At 54.9% G+C, this 20742-nt stretch overlaps 1 protein-coding gene across 4 annotated transcripts in view; it reads right to left on the minus strand.

Annotated features, from left to right (window-relative positions):
- The window catches only part of PTPRS (protein tyrosine phosphatase, receptor type S), a 140439-nt gene that overhangs the window by 14327 nt on the left and 105370 nt on the right, over positions 1-20742 (minus strand). For 2 of the 4 annotated variants that reach the window (XM_025367199.1, XM_025367198.1), the window contains 6 exons: positions 19728-19872; positions 3153-3250; positions 2010-2263; positions 1269-1362; positions 948-1163; positions 299-456 (listed from right to left, as the gene is read on the minus strand). In XM_025367199.1, the coding sequence (XP_025222984.1) occupies positions 299-456; positions 948-1163; positions 1269-1362; positions 2010-2263; positions 3153-3250; positions 19728-19872 (965 nt within the window). Of the gene's footprint in view, positions 1-298; positions 457-947; positions 1164-1268; positions 1363-2009; positions 2264-3152; positions 3251-3715; positions 4325-6703; positions 6822-10268; positions 10296-10465; positions 10660-12272; positions 12579-19727; positions 19873-20742 lie in introns of all 4 variants that reach the window. The other 2 variants (XM_025367196.1, XM_025367197.1) reach the window with 2 other exon arrangements.

Consider the following 20742-nt stretch of genomic DNA (forward strand, 5'->3'; position numbering starts at 1 on the left):
ATGGGGCCACTACAACTGCTATCCTCATTGAACTTGGATGCAGGCAGCCTCTACCCCAAATCATCTTGCTGAGGTGAAGATAGGGGTTAACAGGAGAAGCCAAGCCACTGGCCTGCTTTGAGCCCTAGCTCTGCCATTCCCATGCTGTGTGACCTTGATCAAGTGGCTTAACCTCTCTGAATTTCCATTTCCCCATGTGTACAACAGAGACCCTTAGTGATGATTCTCTGAGACAAGTCCTCCCTCCTTTTCCAGGAAGCCCTCCCTGCTGTCAAGTCAGGGAGGACATGCGGCTTACTTCTTGTAGAGCAGGATAGCAATGACAATGCAGATTATGAAGACCACGGCCAGTACAGGCCCAATCACCCAGATAAGCCCCTCCTCGCCATCCACGATGGGCTGGGGGTCCGGGTTATCCAGCTGGAAGGGGTCTGAGAAGGGACTGGCTGCAAAGGTCTGCAGGGAAAGGGGGGGTCTCCATCAGCGTCCACCATCCTTGCAGTGGCCAGATGGGTCTTTCTCAAACACAAACCCATGTTTCTCCCCTGCTTTAGATCCTCCTATATTCCTAGAACCTTGACTCTGGTGGCCCATATGACCTGGTTCCTGCCAGTCTTTGCTCTCCCCATTCCCTTCTCTGCTCCAGCCACTCTGAAATCCTTTCTGTACCTCCCAGACCTTTGCACATGCAAATCCTGGGATGCTTTCTCTTTTTGAACTCCTACTCACCCCGCAACGCCCCAGACCTTGGAAGGTCTCTTCCTCTTAAGAAACCTTCGTTTCAGGATCCCTCCACTCCCAAGTCTTCCCCACTGCCCAGCCCTGACCACAGAGAGCTGCCTGTGACTGACCACAGAGGATCTGCCTCTGGTTTTGAGGTCAAGGCCCTGGGAAATGGGGTCTGCCTCATTCAGAGGTGTGTCTGGCAGACACCATTCAGGACTTACAGGCTCGCTCTTCTGAAGCACAGCAAGCACAAAGAGGACATAGCGGTGGCCGGGCTCCAGGCCCCGGTTATCGAAGCCGCCATACTGCTTCTGGTCGCCGGGATGGAAGGTGGGTGGCAGCACAGAGAAGCGAGCTGCGATATAGGGCCGGGGCACCTCCAGCTGACGCGAGTGCCGCAAGCTGCGCCTCTGTAGCCGTGAGATGTCCTGGATGAGCTGCAGGAACAGAGTCATGGGTGGCTCAGAGCTCAGCTGGGAGCAACAGAGCACGTGAAAGCTGGGACATATCTGGGCCCTGCAGGTTTGGCCCCAGACCCTCACCTCCTCCAGATCCATGTCCTCCGGGCTACCCAGCGGGGTCAGGAATTGGCCTCCGCGAGACTTGCGCAGTGGCACCATCACAATGAAATAGCTCCTGTAGGGAGAAGGGTAAGAGTCAAAGGGGGCCGTCAATAGGGATGACCAAGGGATGCTACATGGGGGCAAATGGGGGAGGCCGTTTCTCTGAGTCTTCCCTTCTGTTCATACAATGAGCCTATTCCCCTGTGACCCATCCACAAATGCCACAGTTGCTGACTCAGGCCTCCAGGCCTTGGATCACGCTGTACTTTCTGCCTAGAAGGCTTACTTCATGTAATTCTCATTATTGAACTCCTATACATCCTTCAAAGCCCCAGCTTCAATGCCCACATAGCCTTGTAGCCCTTAAATCTTCTCTGCCTCTGAGGCAGAGTGCTCCTCTCCCCACTGGGAACTCTCAGCTTTGCCTCCCCACCAGTTGGGAAGCCCAGAACCAAATCCTTTCAGGGACCCTAGTATTACCCAGTGGAGGGTCAGGAATATGGGGTATCAGGAAATGCTGGAAGAGCAGACACAGGGCACATTTAGTGACAATGGCTCATGAGAAGCACTGAATCTTGGACAACCCCATGAACTGGGGCTGATAGGGTCCGTGTTTCATAGGCAAGGAAACTGAGGCACAGAGAGGGCACGTGGCTTGCCCTAGCCACATAGCAGGCTGATAGGGGTGACAAGGAACCCAGAGTATGGGCGTGAACATACTGGACAGGCACGGGGCTCTGGCCGTCAGGAAGATACACCATGATGAAGCCGTCGGCGTCGGGCTTGGGGGCAACGCTGGGCTTGCCGTTGAGCAGGTTGAAGGCAGTCCATGCGGTGACTGTCTGCTGGAGGCCACCCAGGCTGCTGCCGCGATTGGTCAGCACAAAGTTATAGAAGGTGTGGGGCTTGAGGTGTGTGATGAGCTTCTTGGTGGTGCGGCCATCCACATCCAGTGTGAGCCCGTTGTACTGGATCTGTGGACCAGGGCTAGCTCAGCAGGGTCTGGTGGGCTCAACACCTGCCCATGGATTGAGCCCCAGCTCCAGGCTGAGTCCCCCACCCTGACTGAGCCCTGATCCCACTGAACCCTGACCCTAGGCAGAAATCCAACATTGACTGATCCCTGATCCCAGGCTGAGTCCCCAACTCTGACTGAGCCCCAACCTCACTGAACCCTGACCCCAGATTGTGCCTAAATTCCAGCTGAGCCCTGACCCTAGGTGGAAAACCACTTTGACTGAGCCCTGATCCCATGCTGAATCCCCAGTCCTGACTGAGCCCCAATCCCACTGAACCCTGAACCCAGACTAATCCTGAATTCCAGCTGAGCCCTGACCCTAGGTGGAAACCTACCTCTGAGATCTGATCCTAGACCCATTCCTGATCTCAGACTGAATCTCAATCCCAGGCTGACCTCCGATCCCAGACTTGGCACCAACTTCAGACTAAACTCCGACCTCAGGCTAAGTACCAACTCTGAGTCCCAATCTTGACTATGCTTCAGTCCCAGCTGAGCCATGATCTAAGGCTGAGCCCCAACTCTGATTTCCAATATGGACTAAATCTTAATCCCAGACTGAACCTCAGTCCCAGCTAAGCCACAATCCAAGGTTGAGCCCAACACTGATCCCCAATATTGACTGAACCCCAATTCCAGCTGACCTCAATTCCAGCTGGGTCCCAAGTCTGATTCCCAGTATTGACTAAGCCTCCATCCTAGCTGAGACCCATCTCTGACTGAGCCCTGATCCCTGACTTCACACCAACTCCAAACTGAGCCTTAACCCCTGCCGAACTACAACCCCTGACCCTGCCTGCCTGCCTGCCTATCTGCCTATCTGCCTGCTGGCTGGGCAGTCGCACCTTGTACGGCGTGGGCGAGTTGTAGTTGTCAGGGAACTCCCAGCTGAGCAGAACCGATGTCTTCATGATCATTTTCACCTTGAAGTTCTTGGGCGAGACTGCCAGGGAGGTGGCCGAGCAGGGAGAGAGCAGAAGAGAGGCCCCGTGAGTGCCTGGCACCAGGCGGTGTGAAGCGGGGTGGGGTGGGGCGGCCCAGGCGCTCCCTGTCGTCCGCTGTGCCCATGCCCACGGCCTTCCTGCCTGGCCCTGGCCCGGCCCTGCCCTGTCCTGTCCCAAGTCCCTGCTTCGGGAGACGGCGCGGCTGCAGAAGCTGCAGAGAGAAGGTGGAGGAGGAGGAAGAGGGGGGGAGGGGAGCAAGGGAGGGGGCGGTGGGGAGCGGTGGTGCCACCGAGGCACGTCCCACCTTTGCCAACGCCGGAGCCTCGGGGTCCGGACTTGCCTTGAGTGACCACGAGGAAGCAGAAAAGTGACCACTTACCTGGGCAGGGGAGAGGGAGGGGGCTGGGGTGGGGGTGGGCGCGAGGCCCGGTCCGGCTCTGGTGCAGGGGTCGCCGCGCGCCTACCTTGGTCCCGCAGGAACGTCCGGTAGCGGACGGGGGGGCTGAAGGGGCCAGGGCCCCGGCGCGTGTGGGCTCGCACTTGGAGGTCATAGGCCGTGTCGGGCTTCAGGCCCTGCAGCGTGAGCGCGTTCTCCGCGCCCGGCTCAGCCGCCGCCGGCAGCTCGGTCTCTCGGGCAGGGCCCAGGGCGCCGGCCTCCCGCACGGCCACCGTGTACTTGACGATGGCCCCGTTGCGCTCGGCGGGCACGGGTGGCAGCCAGCGGAGAAGGACGGTCCCGGCCGAGGCGTTGCCGGCCGCCTCCAGGATCTGCGGGTGGCCACGGGGCGTGTCCTCTGGGATGCTCAGGACCTCGGCTGCCTCCTCGCCCAGGCCGCCGCGGCTCCGGGCCGCCAGCCGGAACACATACGTGGCCCCCTTGTGCACGCCTGACGCCGTGTAGCGGTCCTCGGAGGGCGGGAACTCCAGGGTGGCCAGGGGCGTGGAGTCCTCGCGGCCAAACTGCAGGCGGTAGCCCAGCACCTGGTCCTCCGCGGTGCCGGCGGGGGGCTCCCAGCGTGCTAGGAGGCTGCCCTCAGGGGTCTGCTGCACCGACAGGGTTGGGCGGCCCAGCACTGCAGGGATAGGGGGCAGGTATCAGGGTCCCAGCACCATCTGCCAGCCCAGGGGCACAAGGTGGGGTAGTATTTTTAATTCTTTTCCTTTAATATATATTTTTTTGAGTTGGGGGCCTTGCTCTGTCGCCCAGCCTGGAGTGCAATGGTGAGATCACGGCTCACTGCAGCCTCGAACTCCTGGGCTCAAGTGAGCTTCCTGCCTCGGCCTCCCAGAGTGCTAGGATTATAGGCCACTGCACCCAGCTGGGGTTATTTATTTATTTGAGACAGAATCTTGCTCTCTCTCCCAGGCTGAAGTGCAGTAGCCCCATCTTGGCTCACTACAAGCTCCGCCTCCTGGATTCAGCATTCTCCTGCCTCAGCCTCCTGAGCAGCTGGGATTATAGGCATGCACCACCACACCCGGGTAATTTTGTATTTTTAGTAGAGACGGGGTTTCGTCATATTGGCCAGGCTGGTCTTGAACTCCTGACCTCAGGTGATCCACCTGCCTCAGCCTTCCAAAGTCATGGGATTACAGGCGTGAGCCACTGCGCCCAGCCTGGGGTTGTGATTTTTAAAAGTGGATCTCAAGGCTGGGTGCAGTGGCTCATGTCTGTCAGTAATCCCAGCACTTTGGGAGGCTGAGATGAGCAGGTCATTTCAGGTCAGGAGTTTGAGACCAGCCTGGCCAACATGGTGAAACCCGGTCTCTACTAAAAATACAAAAATTAGCCGGGTGTGGTAGCGCATGCCTGTAATCTCAGCTACTCAGGAGGCTGAGGCAGGAGAATCACTTGAACCGGGGAGGTGGAGATTGCACGGAGCTGAGATCGCATCACTGCACTCCAGCCTGGGTGACAGAGCAAGACTCTGTCTTTAAAAAAAAAAAAAGGTCTCGGCGTCTCAAGAAAGCCTCACTTAAGAAACAAAGACTTGAAGGAAGAAAGAGGGGAACCACGAGAAGATCTGGGGGAATCGTGCTCCAGGAAGCGGGAATGGCCCATGTAAAGGTGCAGAGCTGGCACTGGGCTAGGGGCACATAAGGCACAGTGAGGAAGTGAGGACTCAGAGACCCAGTAAAGGAAAACATTGATAGGTGCTGCAGCAGGTCCTCCTCCTTCCATTAATAAGGCAGCCATCTCCTGCCTTGTTTATTTGGCCCTTGCTCAGGCACCTGCCCAATACCCATGGGACATAAAGACATCCAAAATCCCGCCCCTGCTCGTGCTGAGACAGGTTACAGGGTCAGGCAAAGAAGGGGGAAAGCTGGGCTGTATACATGAAAATGGACTTCTCTATTGCAGGACTTATCAGGGCCTTTAATGGACTGTTATGAATACCTAGGGTGGTGGGGAGAGCAGTGTATGCAGTGGGTTCTGCTTAGGAAACACAGCTCTAATACAATGTCCCTGAGAGAGGAGGGAAATGCCCTGCTGGCTAAAAGAAGGGAGGGAGAGATCACAGGAGGCTGCCTGGAGGAGGTGGCATTAGAGCTAGATACTGGAGGATGCAGACAAGGTGGGCGAAGGGAATAGTGTGGACAAGGACAGGCGCCGTGTCCAGCTGGGAGGCCTGAAAGGTGGGGTACACAGTCAGTGGTGTGGCTACAAGGGTCCCCAAGGAGAGGGTAGGTGTGGGGACTGGGATGGAAGCCACAGAAGCCCGCTGATTGCTCCTAAAAACCCAGAGCTTGTTCCGTCCGCTCCCTCCACTCCACTCCCCGAGTTTTCCTCTGGGCCGTGCCCTCTGCCCGGTGTACCCTCCCCTCACATCTTCACAGCAGTCTCTTTTTCTTAATTCAGCTCCATTTTGGCTGGCAAAAAAAGCCAGCCCCTTGGGGATGATGGAAGGGACAATGGAGGGGCTAGAAGGGGAAACTGAGTCAGGACCACCAACAGAAAGGTGGCTTCCTGGTGCCTGTGGGGGAAGACAGGTGTACCACCGTGAAATAACCACCAAGCCGGGGCGATCAGAGCCCGGATGGTGGAAGCACAGGGGACTAGGGGGCCCAGAAGGACCAAGATTGTGGGATGAGGCAATCAGGGAAGGCTTTCTAAGGGAGGTGTACCTTGAGCTGAGACCTAAAGGCAGAGGAGGAGCCAACCAGCAGGAGAAAGGGTATTCTGGCAGAGGGAACGGCCCAAGTAAAGGCTGAGAGGACAAAGGGGTCAGAGGTGGCTGTTAACTGTTTCTGTCTGGTGGGGGGCAGGAAGTGAGTGACAAAGGAGGCAGGGGTGGGGGGGCCATGCTGGGCCCTGGACACCCGCCTGACCAGCCCTCACACCTGTCTCACTGTTCCTACTGCCTGGTGCACCCTCTGCCCGCCCTTGGGAGCTCAAGGACTCTGGAGGCACGCTCTGGTGCCAGTGGGGGGGGGGGGGGGGGGTCGCATACCTGCTCCCTTGGTCACAACCACCTTGGGTTTGCTGCGAGCGCCATCGCCCTTCATGGTGTAGGCGGCTACCGTGATGGAGTACGCGGTCTCAGGCTGCAGGTTTGTGATGACCATCTCCTGCGGGCAGGGCTGGGGGTCAGCACCATGGCTGGGGCTGGGAGCAGCCCTGCCCACCCTGACTCCCTGTGCTGAGATCAAGCAAGGAGAATGCAGGGCCCGGAACACGGGTGGAGACGTGCACACAAGCTCATGCAGAGACCAAGACACGTGGCATGGCCATGCTCAGAGGGTACATGCAACAACCCAGCCCACTGTCACTTGCCAGGACCAACTGGGTCCTCTCTGCTCTGCTCCCCTCACTCCCGCCATCACCCCTGACAGTCTGTCCTCCCCACAGCAGCCAGAGGGCGCCTGTGAGCACTGGAGTCAGGGCCCGTCCCTGCTCTCCCCACAGCCCTCCATGGCTCCCACCCCTCTGGGGGTCAAAGCCCAAGTCTTCCCTGTGGCCCACAAAGGGTTCTCCTTGCTGTTCCTCCAATGCACCAGGCACAGCCTGCCTCAGGCCCTTTGGCGCTGGCCTTCCCCTCTGCCTCTACACCCACTGGTGTGCTGGAGGTGTCCTGTACCAACTGCTTAAATTTTCAGGAATTTTGTGAGCCACTTATGAAGCAGAGCTGTTATTAAAAGTTAAACTGTATAAAGCTGGGCGCAGTGGCTGATGCCTGTAATTCCAGCACTTTGGGAGGCCAAGGCAGGAGGATCACTTGAGGTTAGGAGTTTGAAACCAGCATAGCCGACGTGGAGAAACCTTGTTTCTACTAAAAATACCTAAAAAAACAACAACAAAAAAAAGCCAGGCGTGGTGGCCCACGCCTGTAGTCCCAGCTACTCAGGTGGCTGAGGCAGGTGGATCATTTGAACCCAGGAGTCGGAGATTGCAGTGAGCCAACATGGTGCCACTGTACTCCAGTCTGGGTGACAGAGCGAGACTCTGTCTCAAAAATAAATAAACTGTGTAAAGTTACAATCAACTAAGTTACATTGAAAGCAAAGGCAATAAATAAAGCAAACCCACCCTTTCTAGCTATTGCAATATGGTTTCTTTTATCTCTTTGGGTATCTGTAAGGTTACTGCTTTGAGATCATCTCATCTATTGCATCTGTAGAGTAGAAATACACGATGATGAGCTACGCACCTCCCAGGTAGCTTGAGATTGACATGGTGGGAAGTATTTACACCACGGAAATGGTCAAATGCTACAAAATAGGACCGCCCCCTTCTGCCCACCCAGAGAGCTGATTTTTACTTTTATCTCTTATTGAGACAGGGTCTCACTCTGTTGCCCAGGCTGGAGCGCAGTGTGTAATCATAGCTCACTATAGCCTCGACCTCCTGGGCTCAAGCGATCCTCCCGCCTCAGCCTCCCAAGTAGCTGGGAATACAGACGTGCACCCCCCACACGCCTGGCTAATGATTATATTTTTTGTAGAGATGGGATCTTACCATGTTGCCCAGGCTGGTCTTAAATTCCTACCTGCCTCTGCCTCCCAAAGTGCTGGGATTACAGGCACGAGCCACTGTGCCTGGCTGAGAGCTGATTTTTAAACATTTATCTCACCATCTAAACCCCATCCTCACCACAGCTGTAACCATTTTTTTGTTTGTTTTTGTTTTTTGAGATAGAATTTCGCTCTTGTTGCCCAGGCTGGAGTGCAATGGCATGGTCTCGGCTCACTGCAATCTCTGCCTCCTCGGTTCAAGCAATTATCCTGCCTCAGGCTCCCAAGCAGCTGGGATTACAGGCATGCGCCACCACGCCTGGCTAATTTTGCATTTTTAGTACAGACAGGGTTTCACTATGTTGGTCAGGCTGGTCTCGAACTCCTGACCTCGGCTGATCTGCCCGCCTCAGCCTCCTGAAGTGCTGGGATTATAGGCGTGAGCCACCATGCCCAGCCAATGTGTGTTTTGTTCTGATTTAACATCCCTCTCACTAGAGTATGATTGTTAGGGAGGAGGAGCTCTTGTCACTACCACATCCTCGGCATCTAGCATATAGTAGGTGCTCAATAAATGACTACTCGTACAATGAATGACAGCACAGAACACTCCTGAGCACACGGACTTGTATAACACCTGCGCACATGCTCACAGCATCATGTGTTCCCGTGTCTGCAAGCACACAATCCCCTTAGCACAGGCTGACATGCCTGGGAACGGTAGGGTGGACCCAGGCCAGGGGGACAATGAGGGGTGATGGGGATGCACAAACAGGGTCTCCTGCCCCTGAGCCTCACAGTCCATCCCTCCCAGGGTCTCTGCGGGAAGAGCAGGGTTGGAACCCAGGTGGGCACATTCCCTCTAGATCCAGTGTGGGTGAGAGACGGGAGGCATCGGAGCATGTGGGACCAGTGCCTGTTTGGTTATTAGAGACGGGGTCAGCCAGGCCCAGTGGCTCGTGCCTGTAATCCCAGCTACTTGGGAGGCTGAGGCAGGAGGGCAGCTTGAACCCAGGAAGTGGAGGTTGCAGTGAGCCGAGATGGTGCCGCTGCACTCCAGCCTGGGTAATAGAGTGAGACTCCATCTCAAAAAAAAAAAAAAAAATAGAGACAGGATCTCCCTCTGTTGACCAGGCCGGACTGCAGTGGCGCCATTTTGGCTCACTGCAATCTCCGCCTCCCGGGTTCAAATGATTCTCCTGCCTCAGCCTCCTGAGTAGGTGGAATTACAGGCGCCCACCACCACACCAGGCTAATGTTTTCTATTATTAGTAGAGATGGGGTTTGGCCCTGTTGGCCCAGCTGGTCTTGAACTCCTGACCTCAGGTGATCTACCTGCCTCGACTTCCCAAAGTGCTGGGATTACAGGCATGAGCTACCATGCCCAGCCAAAGGACCAGTGCCAATTTAATATCAGGCTTGGGGTTCTCAGCAGAGGCTGGTGCTCCCGTTTTCGGGGCAGGGAGATAGCCCAGAGAGGGCAGCTACTTGCCCAAAGTCACACAGCAATTCCTCTCTGGTTTAAAGCACTGTGGGGTTGTAACCAGGGTATCACAGATATCCTTCCCCACTCAGGCCCTGCTGACACCTCTCATCACCCCGGGGCCAGAATGAAGAGGACAGCATGTCCAGAGAGAGGCATTTCCAGGTCAGATAGGGCTGAATTGAGCGTCATTAAAGGCTGGGGCTGGGTCTAACAGGAGAGGAGACATACTCACAGGAGGAACGACTAAGGGCAGGGGAAGGACCCAGGAGGCCTGATCCCCGCCAACGTCAGGAGCCATTAGGGTGAGAGGGTTCAGGGATGACCCTCAGGTCCTGGTGCTCCAGCCACCCCTTGGGTCTGCACCCTGGGGTGCACGGTGGTCAGAGTATCCCATTTCCCTGGGGCAAACACCGAGGCTGGGCGCTCCAAGAGGTAATGGGGGCGCGAAGGGCGCACGGGAGGGCCCAGAGGAGGAGACCGTTTTACTACTGATAATAAGGAGCGAGCAGGAGTCACAAGCACGAGACGGCCCGCGGGAAGCGCACAGTAGTGGGTGGGTGGCCAGGGGCGCTACTTACATATTCGGCCGTGTCATCCGTCTCCCACTGAGCGCGGGAGGAGGCGGCAAGGGAGAGAGGAGGGAGGTGAGCGGGGGAGGCCAGAGATGGAGAAAGAGATGGAGAAAGAGAAGCAAAGGTGGGGGGTGCGCGGGGGAGCGCAGGGGCCCGCCCCCGCCCGGAGCCCGTCCCCGGCCCGTCCCCGGCCCCCCGCCCACCTGGGCATCGGCCAACATGACGTCCTTGATGCGCGGCGGCCCGCGGGCCTCGGCGCCCTCCATGCGCACGTAGTGGACCTGGTAGCCGCGGATCTGGCCGTGCTGCCGGCCGGGCGCGGGCGAGCGCCACAGCACGCGGATGGCCGTGGCGTTGAGCGCCTCCGCCTCCACCTTCCGCGGCGGCGCGCTGGGCACTGGCGGGCGGGAGGGGAGGGGAGGGGCGGGCGGGACCGTTACCAGGGCGCCCGGCCCTGCCCCGGGCAGTGCCACTGTCCGATTCCAGGATGCCGAGTGGCTGCCGGTGAATAACTGGGCGCCCTTAGCGCTCACCACCGGGCGGGAGGACATGGCCTCCTTCATACCCCCCACAGTCCTGGGAGGGGCCCCTGAGGGTGCGCCCCGTGGACCCAGGCTGCCCCCCAGAGTCTAAACCACCTTCCCAGGGCCTCCAGACACCCTCTTCTTCGCCCTACACTGCTTCCATCCTCATCATAATCGTGCAAGATTGGGTGTCCTGCCATTCTCATTTTACATTTGGGGAAACTGAATCCCAGAGATTTGATTCTGTGATCACAGCCTTAGCAAGAGGCAAAGCCAGGATTTGCACCAGGCAGTCCAGCTGTATGCTCCTAAATACCCAAGCAGGCAGGTGGCCCACTTGGCACTCAGTATCTTTTTCACCCACCCCAGGGTTTGGCATAAAGAAGAGCTGCTTCATTTCTTCTCTGAGCTTAGCACATAATGGGGCTGTCCAACGAAAGTTTCAGGCAAATGACTCAGAAAAAAAAAAACCAGGTTCCCAGGACCAACAGGCTGCAATTCTTTGAGACAGGTTCTCTTACTCTGTCACCTAGGCTGGAATGCACTGGCAGGATCACAGCTCACTGCAGCCTTGAACTCCTGGGCTTAAGCGATCCTCCCACCTCAGCCGCCCAAGTAGCTACAATGACAGGCCTGTGCCACCATACTCAGCTAATATTTTTTGTAGAGATGGGGTCTCACTCTGTCACCCAGGCTGGAGTGCAGGGGTACGATCATAGCTCACTGCAGCCTCGAACGGCTATGCTCAGCAGTCCCCCCACCTCAGCTGCTTGAGTAGCTGGGACTGCAGGTGCATGCCACCATGCTTGGCTATGTTTTAAAAAAAATTTTTTTGGAGGAACGGGGTCTCACTATGTTGCCTAGGCTGGTCTCAAACTCCAAGACTCATGATCCTCCTGCCTTGGCATCTCAGAGTGCTGGGGTTACAGGCATGAGCCACTGTGCTTGGCTGAGAAGTTGCAATTTTATTGGGAAAGGTGTCTGTCATTTCTCTCCATGATCTAGACTTTGACCATGTGACTCCAAGCTAGGACCACTGCCTTGCTTTCCAGCTTCAAACTTGCTGACTTGAAATGGGCCAGGACGGGAACACTTACACCACGGAAACTGGCCAATGCTACACAAACTGGTCTCTATCCACCCGGGGAGCTGCTTAACCATGGTTATTGCAGGTGCTATTTGCTGCTTCCTCCACCCCATTTCCAAAAGTTTCCACTGTTCCACCAAAATAGAGGGCAGCCAGCGAAACTGTCCAGGCTCAAGGCTCTGGGAGCAGACGCTGCAGAGCTAAGTCCGCCCACGTCTAGAATCGCCAATTCCAAGGTCAAGGAGCCCCGGGTTTCTTGGGGAGGCTGCTTCCTTCCCGGCTTCCTCCGAGTGAGGCTTCTGCCCTTTGACCACCAGCCCAGGTTTCCAGATGGAAGGCTTCGAGGCGGGGGCCGGGCTGGGGCCTGCGGGGGTTCCCGGGCCTGGGGCAGGTACTTACCATCCTCGTCGGTGCGGACGACCACGGGCGAGCTCTCGGGCCCTGGTCCCACCTCTGTGTGAGCGACAGTCGTGATGCGGTACTGGGTCCACTTCTCCAAGGCCTCCAGCAGGATCTGAGTGGTGGTCGGGGGGATGCCGTTCACCTCCTTGGGTTCCGGGTCCTCTGAGCCCAGCGGTCGGTAGCGGACGCTGTAGCCCACCAGGGCCCCGTTGTGCGTTTCCGGCGGCGGCGGGCGCCAACTTACCAAAATGGCCGTGGAGCGCACGCTGACACATTTAACGTCTTGAGGGGGGGCTGACGGTTCTATTGGAGGGGGGGAGAACGTAGGGGGGTGGGGAAGGGAGGTGGGATGGGTGGGGAGGGGGGCGGGGAAACAAAAGATGGGAAAGAGAAAATAAAAAAGAAGATGATAACAAACAAAACAGAACCAAACCAAAGAGAAGTCGAACCCAAAAGAAGCGGGTGTCAACCAAAGGTGGGATGGGCGGGTGGATGGGCGGGCAGGTGGGATGGGGCTGGGAGGGCTGGCCAAGAACCCTGTGCTCACCAGGCTGCACCTACGTGGCGCACAGTAGGTCTTAGGCACTGGACAGCTACGGTCCCCATGCCAGAAACTGGATGGGGGAATAGCAATAGAAGCCCTTTTTATTAGGCACCTACTATGTGCTGGGCATTGTGCCAACGGGGATAGCAACAGGAGCTCCATTTATTAGGCACCTACTATGTGCCAGCAGCAAGGGCTTCAGAAAATAGTAAAAGCATTTATTTGTTGAACATCTATGTGCCAGGCACCATGCCAAGGGGAACAGCAACAGAAGCTCCATTTATTAGGTACCTACTATGTGCCAGCACCAAGGGCTTCACAAAATAATAGTAAAGCATCTATTTATTGAACACCTATGTGCCAATAGGGGAAAAGCAATAGAAGCTCCATTTATTAAGTGCTTATTATGTGCCAGGCACTGTGCCAAGGGGAACAGCAACAGAAGCTCCATTAGGCACCTACTATGTGCCAGACACTGTGCCAAGGGGAATGGCAACAGAAGCTCTATTAGGCACCTACTATGTGCCAGCACCAAGGGCTTCAGAAAATAGTAAAAGCATCTATTTATTGAATACCTACTATGTGCCAAGCACCATGCTAAGGGGAATGGCAATAGACGCTCCATTTACTAGGCACCTATTATGTGCCAGGCACCATGCCGAGGGGAATGGCAACAGAAGCTCCATTCGTTAGGCACATTGTGCCAGGCACCATGCCAAGGGGAATAGCCATAGAAGCTCCAATTATTAGGCACCTACTATGTGTCAGGCATTGTGCTAAGGACTTCATAGAATGATAGCAAAATAATCTATATGCCAAACACCTACTATGTGCCAGGCACTGTGCCAAGGGCAACAGCAACAGATCTCTTAGGCACCTACTATGTGCCAGCACCAAGGGCTTCACAAAATAGTAAAAGCATCTGTTTACTGAACACCTACTATGTGCCAGGCGCCATGCCAAGGGGAGCGGCAACAGAAGCTCCATTAAGTACCTACTGTGTGCCAGGCACCATGCCAAGGGGAGCAGCAACAGACGCTCCAATTATTAGGCACCTACTATGTGTCAAGCATTGTGTTAAGGGCTTCACAGAATAACAAAATAATCTATGTTGAATACCTATGTGCCAGGCACCGTGGCAAGGGGAACAGCAACAGAGCTCTATGAGGCACCTACTATGTGCCAGCGCCAAGGGCTTCACAAAATAGTAAAAGCATCTACTGAACACCTACTATGTGCCAGGCACCATGCCAAGGGGAGTGGCAACAGAAGCTCCATTTATTAAGCACCTACTATGTGCCAGGCACCATGCCAAGGGGAGCAGCAACAAGCTCCATTTATTAAGCACCTACTAAGTGCCAGGCACCATGCCAAGGGGATCAGCAACAGAAGCTCCATTTATTAAGCACCTACTATGTGCCAGGCACCATGCCAAGGGGAGCAACAGAAGCTCCAATTATTAGGCACCTACTATGTGTTAAGCATTGTGCTAAGGGCTTCACAGAATAACAAAATAATCTATGACGAACACCTATGTGCCAGGCACCGTGGCAAGGGGAACAGCAACAGAAGTTCTATTTATTAGGCACCTACTATGTGCCAGCACCAAGGGCTTCACAAAATAAATAGTAAAAACATTTATTTACTGAACATCTACTATGTGCTGCGCACCATGCCAAAGGGAACAGCAACAGAAGCTCCATCTATTAACTACCTACTATGTCCCAGGCACCGTGCCAAGGAGAACAGCAACAAGCTCCATTTATTAGGCACCTACTATGTGCCAGCACCAAGGGCTTCACAAAATAATAGAGCATCTATTTACTGAGTACCTACTACATGCCACGCATCATGCTAAGGGGAACAGCAACAGAAGTTCCACTTATCAGGCACCTATACTGTGTGTCAAGCATTGTGCCAAGGGCTTCATAGAATAGTAGCAAAAGAATCGTGGCCGGGCGCAGTGGCTCACGCCTGTAATCCCAGCACTTTGAGAGGCCGAGGTGGGTAGATCATGAGGTCAGGAGTTCGAAATCAGCCTGGCCAACATGGTGAAACCCCATCTCTACTAAAGATACAAAAAACTAGCTGGGCGTGGTGGCGGGAGCCTGTAATCCCAGCTACTCAGAAGGCTGAGGCAGGAGAATAACTTGAACCCAGGAGGCAGAGGTTGCTGTGAGCCAAGATCGTGTCACTGCACTCCAGCCTGAGCAACAGGGCAAGACTCCATCTCCCCCCCAAAAAAACACAAAACCCTATGTCACACTTACTATGTGCCAGGCAACAGCAATAGAAGCCCCATTAGGTACCTACCATGTGCCAGGCATCATGCCAAGGGCTTCATACAATAACAGCAAATGCACTTATTTACGGCCACCTACTGTAGGTCAGACACGGTGCCAAGGGCTTCATAATAATTTATGGAAAATATGGTAAAAATTTTCTTATAGTAAAAGCATTTATTTACTGAACACTTGTGCTACCAGGGACCTAAAGCCCATCCCAAAGGCTTACTTCAACTAGGGCCATCCAATTGGCCTCACTTAAAAATAATGCCCATGTCTTGAGCACCTACTGTGTGCTAGATAGAATGTCAAGGGCTTTATCAAATAATAATGAAAGTGCCTGTTTATTGGACACCTACTGGTGTCAGGTACCAGGCTCAGGACTTCATAGCTCATATTGAGCACCTGCTGTGTGCCAAAATCTTTAAAGATCACAGCACTCCTGTGTTTAGTCCCGACTATGCACCTGGCACCACACTAAATCCACTACTGAGCCCATCCACGGCGAGTCTCATTTATTGAGCTCCACCATGGACTGGGTATGGTAATAGCTCTCTGAAGAGAAAAACAGCAGTTGTCATTTAAGCAGCACCTACTATGTGCCAGGCACTGTGCTAAAGGCTCTCAGAAAACAGTAGTCCCTGCATATTAAGCCCCTACTGTGTGCCAGGCACTGTGCTAAGGGCTTTATCAGAAAAGTTAATAGTCCCCATGTATTAAGCCCCTACTGCGCACCAGGCACTGTATTAAAGGCTTCATCAGAAAACAGTTAATAGTCCCCATGTATTAAGCTCCTACTGTGTACCAGGCACTGTGTTAAAGACTTCATCAGAAAACAGTAGTCGTCACCACATATTAAGCACCTATTGTGTGCCAGGTACTGTGCTGGGGTTTATTGAAAAACAGTAAGTTTCCATACATTAAGCACCTACTATGTATTAGGCAACTCTACTAAGGGCCTTATGCAATGTTAATAATTTTCATTTTTTAAGCACCTACTGTGTGCCAAGCATTGTGCTAAGGGCTTTACTGGATAACTGTAATAGCACCTGGCATATTAAGCATCTACCGTGTGCCAGGCATTGCACTAAATACCTTATAGAAAAATAGTAATAGTTCTTATTTATTGAGCACCTACTATTTGCACACACTGTGCCAAGGGCTTTGCAAATAGGTGAATGTTTTCAGTAAAAACTGTAACCAACTCTATCCTACACCCTTTCAAAGTGATAATAGTGCCCATCTGAACACCTACTATGTGCCTCACACTTAGGCTGCCTCTTTATAGCAAGTGCCACTTATTGAGCACATACTGTGCGCCAGGCATTGTGCCAAGATGTTTGCAGAACAGTAATTGTTGCCACCCATGTTTTGAGTACCTACTGTGCGCCTGACACTAGGCTAAGCTTGATATAAACTGCTAACAGCTTCCATTTACTGAGTGCCAACTAGGTGCCCAGCACTGTGCCAATCCATATGTAGATTAAAACAGTGGCTGCATTAGTGGGGCACCTACTGTGTGCCAGGCAGTATGTTAAGGTCTTTGCTAAATTACAGTGAGAGTTCCCGCATATTAAGGGGAACTGACTCTGTGTTAAAGGCGTATGAATCAGTAAGTATCTATGTGTTGCGTGCCTACTATGGCCAGATGCTGTGCTGAGCGCATTAGTGACAATAAGCTTCATTCTCTGCACGCCTACTGCAGGTGCAGCACCTAAGCCCACGTTGCATGCATTATCTCATTTAATGCACGCACTATCTCATTTAATTCTCACAATCCCTCAGGTGGTCAGAACTCTCACTCCCCACCTGCCACCCCATGTCAACAGTGGGGAAACCAGATTCCAAAGTCTTTGTCTGTTAGGCTTTCTACAGTCATTGGTTGTGTACCGACTGTGACCAGACCCCACCCTGGAAGCTTTTCATTATTTTGCATATCACCTCTCAATCTTGCCGAAAAGCCAGAAGTGCAGCCCATTTTACAGGTGAGGAAACCAAGGCTCAGAAACAGCAAGCTACCTGCCCAGGGGCAAGAAGTTATGAGGTGGCAGAGCCAGGACTGGAACCCAGACTTGGCCGTGGTTCACAGGCTGGCTTGGTTTGAGGTTGGGAGCTCAGATCTCAGCCTTGTGCTGGTTGGGTATGGCGGGAGCCACATTCTCCCAAGTGCCCATGAGTTTAGAATCTACATCTCCTGGAGGGAGGCCCAGAGAGATTACTGGCCTTGCTTGTGGTGAGAGCATTAGAAATCCTCACCATCAGAGCAGCTTGCTTGGTGGCTGAGCACGTGTTTACTGAGTACTTACTACGGACACTATCCTGCTAGTATCTGGAACCCAGAGATGAATCCTGTCCTCAAAGACACTGGGCTGCCAGAGACTGCAGAGGCCCCCGCAACAGCTTACTTCAACTAGAGAGACCCTCTGGCCTCACTTAAAGCAAAACATTAGAGGCCCCTTCTCCAAAACCAGACAAAGTGAACCCTTCCCCATTTCTTGACCAGCCACACCAACCAAAGGTGCCCAGGGGGGAATCAGGCAGGGAGCAGGGAAAAAACAAAAACAAAAAAACAAAACAATCAAGGAATGTGTCGGAAGGAATGGATTTGCTGAGAAAGGGGGAGAAAAAATAAAACCGAAACCATAATAAAATAAGAAACAACAGTGATGGTGATGATGATGAGAAAAACCATAATAAAAGAAAGAAAGACTCCTTCCAGAAACGCCCAGTCTCGTTACCTACCTTCCACTCTTCAACTGCTAACTTACAAGACTTTCTTACGAGAGGGAACGGCCGACTGCTGAGCTACAAGGCCAGACCGAACTCTGGGTGGGTCTCAGGATGCCAGCGGCCCCCGCAGCCCTGCTCCAGCCCCCAGCGTGCACACACTGAGGTTCCAGGCAGGAGACAGGAAGGTGGCACGGTGTCTGCGGAGACCCACGGCTGAGTGGTCTGACCTGCACCTACCCTGTGTTCAGCCTAAGGAGCCCGCAGTCCCTGGGGGGATGGATACGCCTGGCCCTGAGTCTTTGCTGTCGGTTCTCCTGGGCCCCACCCGTCTTGGGGCAAGAAGCGGGGAGTCCCTTCTCCCCAACTCCCTGTCCTGGGCCGCCCCAGAGGTTCGCGTGGCTGGGCCGAAGCCGCTTTCTAGGTGACCATGGAGGTCACGTCCTTCACAATCCGGCCCAACCTGCGTAACATCTTGGGAAGGCACACGTGCAGAGACGTGGATGTGCATGCGCGGGCAGCGTGGCATGGTGGTGGCACGTGGTTTGGGAGAATTTCCGGGACCGAATTCGGGCCATGGAATGTCCGTTCAGCCCAGAGCGGCTGGGGCAGGTTGGGGGCACGCAGGGTGGGCCGTTTTTGTGAACCTGCTTGAGACCAGTGTGTACTCACCTTCAGGACACCACAGCCGGTCTCAGGTGGCTGCCCAAGCCACAGGCCACCCTCACTGACTCCACCTCACACAGACGCGCCCAGATGCCTTGGAGCCGCCGGGTGCTCAGCTCGGCTCGGTTTGTGGGGAGCAGGAAGGAGGGAAGGGGACCGACGGGGGCACGGGGGGTTGTGTTTCCGAGGCACCCTACCCTCCCCAATCCCAGCGGCTCAGATGCCCCAGCTGGAGTTGATGTTAATCCCTCGACTGACCCGAGATGCCCTTGTGTACACACACCCAGGGCGGGCCTTGAAGGTATGACCATCGTGACTGATTCCGGAAGAAAGCCTGGGGTGGCTACGTCGTGACTGACTGGGTGAGGGGAGGGAAGGGGGGAAGCAGGGGGAGGCCACGACAGGGAGACCACGCTGGTGGAGGCCACACCAGTGGAGGCCACGCTGGGCTGAGCTGGGCTGAGCGGAGCCAGGGAGGCGGGTGAGGTAGGGAGACGGCAGATGTGGCCTGTCCAGCCCCGAGCTTGGAGAAGTCAGGGAGAGAGGGTGGCAGTGACCCACAGTGCCAGGTGAAGGGTGAGTCGCTTGAAACAGGGAGGCCGGGCCAGCACAGCAGAGAACTCCAGAGATCTGAGCCCCGAGTGGGGGCCTGCATGCCCCCACGAAACCTGGCAGTAGCTCCGATTCCACCCCCCGGGAACTGGGACTTCATCCTGGGGCTGGAGAGCCAAGGCTCCCTGCCCAGGGGAGGAAGACCCATGGGGAAGGTGGGTTTGTCTCTGTGTCCTTTGCTGTCTCTGAGAATGATGGGGTGCAAGCTGTGACCACAGCCTCACAGTACCCCTCAAAATGCCTGGGAAATGGGCACATGGCCCTTCCATCAGCCCCCCACTCCAGGATGGAAAGAGGAGAAAGGCGGGCGGCGTGGCCCCAGAACCTCTCCTAGACCAGGGCCAAGATCAGCCACTTCTCCTTGACCCCGAGTCTCAACCTGGGTCACCAGGCCCAGGGGCTCAGACAACCCTGTGCTGAGACCCTCGCTGTGCTGATGGGGAAACTGAGGCACAGCACGGGTAGATGGATCCGAGGTCGGGGAGCAAAGCGGAGACAGGCCCGGAGGCGCCCCCCACCCACTGCAGCAGGCCCCGCCTGGGTCCATCCGCCAAGGGGCTGCCTGCCGCCAGGCCGTGGTCCCCCCCGCAGAGAAGGGCGGCCCCGCGAGACACCTACTGGACTGCAGCGTGCGCTGCCGCACCACAGGAGTGAAGGCGCCCAGGCCCTGCGGCGAGCGGGCCGCCAGGCGGAAGGCGTACTCCGTGTTGGGCTTCAGGTCCTCCACCACGTAGGAAGTTGTCGGGTCGAAGGTCCTTCCCACCTGGGGGCAGGGCAGAGAGGGACAGAGAGGGACGGTGGAGAGAGAGAGGCAGAGAGAAACACAGAGGGGAGAAAGAGAGAGAGACAGAGAGAAACACGGTGGAGAGAGAGAGAAACAGAGGGGAGAGAGACAGAGAGAGAGACAAACAGAGACGGGGTGGGGCAGACGGGGATAGAGAGGGATGGGGGAGAGAGAGAGAGAGAGATAGAGACACAGAAACGGGGGGGGGGAGAGAGAGAGAGAGAGACAGAGACAGAGATAAACAGAGACGGGTGGGGCAGACAGGGATGGGGGAGAGAGAGAGAGAGAGAAACAGAGACAGGGTGGGGTAGAGAGGGACAGAGAGGGATGGCGGGGAGAGAGAGAGAGAGAGAAACAGAGACAGGGTGGGATAGAGAGGGACAGAGAGGGATGGGGGAGAGAGAGAGACAGAGAAACAGGGGAGAGAGAGTCAGAGACAGAGGGACACAGAATGCATGCATTATGGGTGGGTGGATTGATAAATGGGTACATGTATGGATTATAGATGGATGGATGGATGGATGGATGAATAGAGAGGTGGGTGGGTAAATGGATATATCAATTTATAAGAGTATGAATGTATGGATTACGGATGGATGGATGGATGAACAGGTGACAAAGATAGAGACAGAGAAACAAAGCAGAGGGACAGAGATAAATGGGAGAGACAGAGAAACGGGAGAGATACGGAGAGAGACAGAAACAGGAGAGAGATACAGAGACAGAGGAATAGAGAAATAGAGACAACAAAGAGACAGATAACAGAAATAGGGAGAGAGAGACAGAAAGAGAAATAGAGAGAAACAGAGAGGGAGAGAGAGACAGACAGAGAAATGGAGGGGAGAGAGA

The sequence above is a fragment of the Theropithecus gelada genome, chromosome 19, assembly GCF_003255815.1.
Source record: "Theropithecus gelada isolate Dixy chromosome 19, Tgel_1.0, whole genome shotgun sequence".
Taxonomy (NCBI): Eukaryota; Metazoa; Chordata; class Mammalia; order Primates; family Cercopithecidae; genus Theropithecus; species Theropithecus gelada.